The following is an 8,491-nucleotide window of genomic DNA, read 5'->3' as shown; positions in this document are numbered from 1 at the left end:
TCATTTGTTTGCCACAGATTTTATATACATAAAAATTGTTTATGTGTTAAGTTAAAAAATGTAGTGCTTAATATAATAAACATCAAAATCTAAGATCTTTTTTAAAAATGCTTGTTTATAATACATTGCTTTGTTCGTAAAAGGCAGCAGTCAGTACCAGCCTGGTTTATTCTGCAACAATATTGTAGTATAAAAACGTTGCTAAACAATTCTGGTACTTTCAGATTGGAAGTATTTGTTTTCCAAAACCTATACAGTAATATACTGAAAAAAAGAAACTGCAATAGTACTGTTTGTGCCTTTGCAAATATATAATGAGAATTATTATGGCTGATATGGATCAGATTTAATCTGTATTCCATATGGCACAGTTAGTAACTAAGAATAAAAAAAAAATAATAAAAATTAAAGCTTAAGTAAATTGATAAAACCCCACTTCTGATACTATTGTCATAAACACAGTAATAAAACCGCTCTCATGGTCTGGTGCTGTGCATGTTTTTTGAACCAAGTGATTCATGAAGGGTTTTCGATGCTAATCAACACCTAGGAGATCAGTCAGGGATATGCACAAACACCATCCAGTTTCGGTCCTTAAACTGAAACATTTCTGCCTGGTCTGAAAAGGTAAAGAAGTATACAGATATGTAAAGTAGTGTGCTTGTTTTTAAAGAAGAATAAATATATATGCATATATGTATTTTTTAATATATATATGTGTGTGTATTTTATATTTAAATTAGTGTCAATGAAATCCAGGCAGAGATTAAACCGACCATAAAGATGATGTAACAAAAGACATTAAGGCAGTAAGTTGTCTCTCTTGAGCATTTTCACATATTCTACCTCTATCTCAAGAAGAAAAAGAAATGTTGAATTGCATTGTAGGCCAAATCAGCATTGAATGATTACAGCCAGGTAAGGAAGGGCTCATTTTTGTTGAGTACTGACTCCACATCATTGAGAATAGGGATCAAGTCTTCTGACTCTAGAGTCCCAAGATCAACATTTGTTCCTGGAAGACAGTCGAGGAAATCAGGGAAACGTGTTTGTTGTGGATTTATGTTCATTGTTGTCTGTGGTATAGTTTCTCCTAGGAAAAGTAAAGAAGAAATTTTTAAATGCCAAAAACTTGTCTTGTGGGTAATTTAAACCAGCACAATCCATATAAACATTAGACTCCCCCTGTCCTATCCTCCTGTGGGATGGGAAAGCACTTGTGAGCATTGCCATCCTCTACAAATGTTACCTCAAGACTACACCTGCTTGCAGAATGCATATTCTTCTGAGAATTAATTTCTTTTCTTTGCTATCAGCCGCTGACTTTCCCCTTGGGAAGCACAATAGTTCAAATTTACTAGTCATACAGGGAGCAACGTGATTGAGTCTTATGTAAAGCCTCTATCCTGCTCCCTGCCGAAGAGTGAATGCTGTCCTGAGGGCATAACTAAAGAAGGAAGCATCTTACAGCAATTTAGATCTGCAATATTATACTACTTTTTTCATAAATTAGTAATAACAAGTATGAACATCTTTAATAGAGAAGGCTTTCACTTTTAGCAACATCTAGAACTTCTGATGAATGCAAAAGGAAGCTTAGATAAGGAAGTGCTAAGAATTTCACTATCGGGAAAAAAGCTTGTCAATTTCTTAGAAATTTCTTTCAGTATTTTAAATACCATGAGGACAATGATGTAAAAATAACTAACTATGAAAACCTGGACTAGTTAAATACATTGTTTGAAGCCAAATCCAGCTTTGCCATTTTAAGAGATTTACTAGTGAGACTAGTTTTCCAGAGTACCAAGAATGTAACCCAGATTTTCCAGGACCGGTGTTGGGACCAGTCAACATCTTTGTCACTGAAATGGACAGTGGGATTGAGTGCGCCCTCAGCAAGTTTGCCGATGACACCAAGCTGTGTGGTTCAGTTGTGGAGGGAAGGAATGCCATCCAGAGGGACCTTGACACGCTTGTGAGGTGGGCTGATGCCAACCTCATGAAGTTTAACCATGCCAAGTGCAAGGTCCTACACCTGGGTCGGAGCAATCCCAGGCACAGCTACAGGCTGGGAAGAGATTCAGAGCAGCCCTGTGGAGAAGGACTTGGGGGTGTTGGTTGATGAGAAAATGAACATGGGCCGGCAGTGTGCGCTTGCAGCCCAGAAAGCCAACCGTATCCTGGGCTGCATCAAAAGGAGCGTGACCAGCAGGTCGAAGGAGGTGATCCTGCCCCTCTACTCTGCTCTTGTGAGACCTCATCTGGAGTATTGTGTGCAGTTCTGGTGTCCTCAACATAAAAAGGACATGGAACTGTTGGAGCCAGTCCAGAAGAGGCCATGAGGATGATCAGGAGACTGGAGCACCTCCTGTATGAAGATAGGCTGAAACCTCATAGCAGCCTCCCAGTATCTGAAGGGGGTCTATAGGGATGCTGGGCAGGGACTCTTCATTAGGGACTGTAGTGATAGGACAAGGGGTAATGGGTTAAAACTTAAACAGGGGAAGTTTAGATTAGATGTAAGGAGGAAATTCTTTCCTGTTAGGGTGGTGAGGCACTGGAATGGGTTGCTCAGGGAGGTTGTGAATGCTCCATCCCTGGCAGTGTTCAAGACCAGGTAGGACAGAGCCTTGGCTGGCATGGTTTAGTGTGAGGTGTCCCTGCCCATGGTAGGGGGGTTGGAATTAGATGATCTTAAGATCCTTTCCAACCCTAACTATTCTATGATTTTTAATCCTCCTACCTTGGACTGTGATACGAAAACAGTAATTAAGACTCACATTTTCCAACTTTTTTTATTTTGTTTAGTATCAGTGTAAGGTAAAAGCATACAATCTGAACCTAAGTTAAAGCTGAGAAGCTTCTAGACACTAAGTACCTTTTAGGCATTTTTTCCCCCCAGTCTCAGTCTGTTTGCTTGCATAGGAAAGCAAGAGATTATCGTTCAGTTATGCAATTATGAAACGTTATAACAGAGTTATTCGTATTATTATACTTTAAGCTAAATCGGAGTGTTCTACCTGTATCCATCTCATCCACGTTGCTAAGGAAATCTTCCGGTGTCGTTGGTATACTGTAACATCCTAATCCCAAGCCACTGTCAGTACTCTGTTCCCTGGAATGGTATGGCCCACTATAAATTAAAACATGAAAAAGCCTCAGTAAAGATGTTCTGGTAGGGACTGACCGACTACCGCCACCCCCAGCACAGCCCAGCCGCTCCTACCGCCCTATCGGTGGCTGCAGCGGAGCCCCACGCCTCGCCCAGCACAGTCGTACCCGGCCCGGCCGTCCAGTCCCTCATCATGGTGTTTGAAAAAAGACAGCACAGTAGGTAAGATATTAAATATTGAGTCATTAAGCCTCATTCTCAACTGTTGGCCACTAATGTAGTCCTGTTAAATCAGCCCAAACATAAAGCAACTGGTGAGGCTACTCATAAATTTTGAAATACACACATGTATATCTAACTCTCTAGACAAAAACAGTTCTGACAGCCTAGGAAAAAAAAAGAGTTTATTTATACTTAGGTTATGTACTTATTCTACCTGGGGTTGTCTACATACACCTACAGTACAATTAAAACTGTTACCATTTTTTTTATTTTTCTAAGATTCCTTTCTAGAAGTATAAACTTCAGGTCAGCCACTCAGCTGTACCCCATGTTCACAGCAAGTACAAAAGATGATAGTAGTAGGAAGCTACTTTAGAAAGACAGCTTTCAAAGTGTAGAGAAGACAACAGAACTAATTGCCTAATAAAGAGGACATGAACTTTCCTGTTCAAGAAGGGATCAGATCCATTATTTGTAATAGGCCTCATGTCTTGTGTCATGGCAGGTGTATTCACAGCTGTCTGAACTGGGACCATGTTTTCTGAGTCCATCGGAAGTTGTCTGCACAGAGCAGCTTCCTGAAAAGGCAAACAAATACAGGGGAAGAGTTATTCCAGCGGCTCAGAAGTCCTGCAAGAAGTCTTGTAACAAGAGAACATGTAATATATACACATATCTTATTTATGAAAGGAATTCTAAACAACTTAATTGATGTCTATTTATTTACAGTGATGTGGAAGTCATAATGTAGACAGCATCTTTAATACCCACCTGTGCTGCCCTAAAACACCACAGAATCTACTTTTCAGTTACTTCCATGGCTGGAAGACAGTCCAATAGTTCAGCCAGCAGGCACACGTTCTGAGGACTTTGTAACACATTTCACACTAAACCAGAGAGTTTGTCTGCCTGTTTAAACTAGCCTCACTCTCTTTGTGTGATGCAGATCACAAAATACTCATATAAATGCTTTACTGGCAGAGCTGTCACATTGGTAGTGGCAGACAGCCAGGGGAAGTCAAACCTTGAACAAACACAATGACCTGCAAGATGGCTGGACCAAGCCTTGCTGGACCCAGAGAAAACCCTACAAAACCAAATTACCTATGTTATAATTTCAGACGCCTTGTCTGTCACCTCATCATAAAACACTGATAGGTCTGCACATTATAACTGATTACTGACAGCCTGGACACACTTCATGGGCCAGCTAACACCAGCTGACAGTTTTCCATGTTGACATGCATACTATAGCTATGTTAACACTCAAACACTCAAATTACAGTTTCAGTTTACTGTTTAGCAAGGACAAGTTCTCTGAGAGCCGGAGTGGCAATAATACGGCAGTTTAAGACCTGCAGACTCAAATTTAATCTCCCACATATTTGTTTCTAACCTTAACTGAAATTGCTCTCAGTTTAGTTTAAACTGGTGCAAAAGAGACGAAAATCAGGCACTGAAACTATGTGAGTTGCTACTAGATTACATGATTTGCTATGTACCAAAGCAGAAGATTACCATTTGTAACCATAAAATATGTAACATGCTGGAAGAAGGCTTTGACCCAATAATCTTTAGAGTGTATCCTCTGCCTAATAATAATATCTGTCCAATGACCTGTCTCATGTGTACTGTCATTAGCATGACAAACAAGCCACTAGAGCCGAAAGAAACTTGCTTCAGAATTTCCTGAAAGATAATTCTAGCATTGTCTCTATGAAACAACCATGACATCTAGTGGTACAGAAGTCTATGCAAAGGTTGTTTGGCTCCACGGGGAGCCATGGATACACACAAGTATCCTAAGACCTAAAAAATATAAAGCTATATCTGTATTTTATCTATTCAACCTTATCAGTATTTTTTAACGAAATAAACAATGGAAATATTTCATTTAAATCCTAGTAGAAAACTTTTCTCCAGTGAATCAGTCATTATCCTCCCAACTACAAAAAAGATGAATATGTTTTTGAGGCTAGAATATGATAGTTTACTATGTTTTCATTTGATTTCTTCGTTGAGGAGGACCAGTCTGGTCTCTTCATGAATAATGTAACAATTATTCATTGGGAATTAACATATATTGGTGCCAATTAATGCAATGTTTCCTTTATAATCAAAATACCAATATATGCACAGATAAATAATAATTTACATTAGATGGTGTCATTATTTAGTAAGTGTTAAGAACAAACAGTCTGAAGATTCTTAATAGCTTATTTATTTCATTACATTTGTTAAGTGACAACTCCACTATTTATTTATAAATATGGTTCTATTTATAATTAAATCAGCTGGAGGTTGCGAAAATGTAACCTCAGAAAATGGTCAGACTGCATTTTTAACTGTCTACATGAAGATATTGCAAGTATTTGTTTAAATATAACAACTGCATCAACACAAGCAAGGCTAATACTAGAAAAACAGCAAGAAAGAAAAAAAGACAGCCATAAAGATATACAGAAAGGAAGAAGAAAAGACATAAAATGAGGCAGGGTATACTCAGCTAGGGTTTGGTGTTTTTTTTTTAAATCCAATCTAGCAGTGAAGTTCATGGTTTTGATACTAGGGCAGTGCATTTTCAAATCTCACTGGACATTGTTCCATACTAAAAAAAGGTAAGATCAGTACGGGGTGGGAAGAGAGGGGGAGAAGGCAAAAAGAAAGCCTTTCCCCTAGTTTGCCAACATATGAAATACATGTTGGTTATCATTCTGGTCGCTGTCATTTCTGAAAATCAAATGCTATTACTGAAAATAACTGAGAAAAATCTGTTCAAGATCCAAGTATTTGCCTCTTTCAGAATACTCTAAGTCCTAATTTGATGTCACTGTTACAAGCTTCCTAACCTCAGGTTAGCCTACAATTGCTGCAATCATACCTGCTTTTTACAGAACAGACACAGGCACTGCCTTTCTCCAGACAGACACGAAGATTTTTCTGTATCATATTGTATTGGGGAAAGTCCTAAACCACTGGTAACTTCTGTAACTTACTCCCCAGTAATTACTTAATTTCCAAAAAGTTGCTCAGAATGGACTATTAACAAAGGAAAAACAAAGGCACAGAGACTGCATTACTGCAATGAATCAGGCTGACTGTCCTATGGCCAGTAAGATGAACAGTCAGCCATTTGAAAAGGATTTCTGTTAAACTTGAAGTGTTCTCAATGAACTGCCTCTCAGAAATATGAATGCACTGCAAAATGCCCATTCTTTCCGGGGCACTAACTGGACTTACTCCTGCATGAAGTGCTGTGAATTTCACATGCATCTGCAAACTTTAATGCTGGCCAGCTGTTCTCTGTCCTGCAGCTGACCTATGCAATTGGGGAGTTCAGCTAGTGATCTCTTTGGAAAACATGGTGCCAACTCCTCTTTGGTCCAACAAGGAGAGATTCATACCCAGGTTTATGATCACATCCCTAGACACAGTAATTAGCCCTCCCAACTGCTAACTGCAGCAGGGCCAGAAATCCATTCCAGGAATGCTTAATCTACTGCATGAGTTAGGCCCTGCAAAGCAAGACAGTCTGTGAGCTGAAGAACCTTCAGCACCCTAAAATAAGACTCACGCTGGCATTTACAAAGTCTAAGTTCATGTCTTCTCTTTCTTGCAAGAAACACTGAATTTCTTATAAAGTTATGTTTTCTGCTCTCACTTGGGGAATGACTTGGCACCTCCTGTGTCTTTATTTCAACATACTGCATGTTGCTTGTAATATTAACTCCACGTGTACTTTATAATACAGAACAACAGAGTCCTGCATACTGGAGTCAGAGGCAGGCTGGGGAAGCAGTGTACTGGCTCTACTATACATTGAACCAACCTTCTGCTGCTGCTGCCTGATGCAGGTGATATGTTCAAAAGTCACACCACAATATTAGTACTGCTACAGATGTCAGACTTGCTTGCTGCTTTGCTTCTTTGACATTACTACAGCAGTGTCAATAGTAACGGATCAATTACACCATCACAAAAGATGTGTGATAGCCTGTTCTGCCTGGTTCTCTATTCTAAGCATGGCATGACTACAAGATGCTTAAGAAGAATATTCAGGCATCTCCTACCCTAAGTGAAGAAGTCTGGCAAAAAAAACCAGAGAGTTCTTGCAGCCCTGTCAATGGCAATACTGCAGTTGCAAGCTACCAGAACAGGCTTAGCTAGTCTAATTAGCTCTTAGCTCCCAAATGCAGGAGTGCCCTGTTGGCCAGCAGAGACAATTCTTAGCACATAGGTTCAGAAAGGACCAAACGCCCATAAGGATCTGCTTGGCAGTACTGCACGCACCATTTTAAAACCCCAAAGGGGATTCTCAAAATAAGTAACAAAACAAAATAAATTAAAAAACCCCACAGTACCCTGACATCACAAAGGCATGTGGAAAGCTTCATCAGTGGTTATTTTGAAAAACTTTTTAAAAGCTTCAAAGCACTGCAACAAGCTGAATTACTCACTGCCTCTGCACACAGTTCTGATGTAAACCCCCTTTACCTGTATGCCAGACAAATACAGACATTCACTGTCACATTTCCTGGAACCCTCCTTGGCACAACTGAACTGAGCTCCATGCTTAGTTTTCAAACAGTCACTTTTAGCTGCGGGAGGCAAGTGAGGGCATTTTTACAGTGAGTTTACATTGATAGCCACTGGAATTCTTTTTCTCACAGTTCTCATCCTTAAGGTGGAAAATGAGACAACTAGATATTGCCTTTGCCATCAATCTATCAGACTATGAATCAGTCTGTCCAGTGGAAAGAGTACAGCAGGACATTTTTCTGTTCATGCTTTAGCAGGTCAGTCATGCTCTACTCTGTGCAGAGAAAACAGTGATACAGGGTCCTCTACAGCTCCATACAGGACCCCTTCTACAGTCTCTTTTGAGCCCCTGTATTTTTCTGTGCAGAAATTTATGGAATAGGATTGGGGGATCAGAAAAGGAAGCTCTGAGAAGTGTTGCCTTTTTGTACCCTTCCAAACAAGGTGCAAGATGGCACTTGTGCAAAGTGTTGGGACATTTTCCCCACAAGGCCCTTTCAGAGGTTCTTACTGACATGACCTCTAACTACCTCAATTTTCAAGAAGCGCTTGAACATCAAACAGGTTCTCCCTTTTCCTTTGGAAAACTGCCAAAACCAACCAGGAAAAATAAAATAA

At 39.7% G+C, this 8,491-nt stretch overlaps 1 protein-coding gene across 1 annotated transcript in view; it reads right to left on the bottom strand.

Annotated features, from left to right (window-relative positions):
- Positions 1-517: 517 nt before the first annotated feature.
- The window catches only part of WWTR1 (WW domain containing transcription regulator 1), a 65,530-nt gene continuing 57,556 nt past the window's right edge, over positions 518-8,491 (bottom strand). Inside the window, exons 4-6 of the mRNA XM_061452774.1 lie at positions 3,783-3,912; positions 3,021-3,137; positions 518-1,093 (exon numbers count right to left, since the gene is read on the bottom strand). Coding sequence (XP_061308758.1) covers positions 909-1,093; positions 3,021-3,137; positions 3,783-3,912 — 432 coding nt within the window. The 3' untranslated portion in view covers positions 518-908. The remainder of the gene's footprint in view (positions 1,094-3,020; positions 3,138-3,782; positions 3,913-8,491) is intronic.

The sequence above is a fragment of the Pezoporus flaviventris genome, unplaced genomic scaffold, assembly GCF_033815535.1.
Source record: "Pezoporus flaviventris isolate CSIRO_AGI_PZ_B2104156 unplaced genomic scaffold, CSIRO_AGI_Pfla_v1 ptg000013l, whole genome shotgun sequence".
Classification (NCBI taxonomy): domain Eukaryota; kingdom Metazoa; phylum Chordata; class Aves; order Psittaciformes; family Psittacidae; genus Pezoporus; species Pezoporus flaviventris.
Note: the sequence above shows the minus strand (reverse complement) of the source record. Positions and strands in the feature narration are given on the sequence as shown.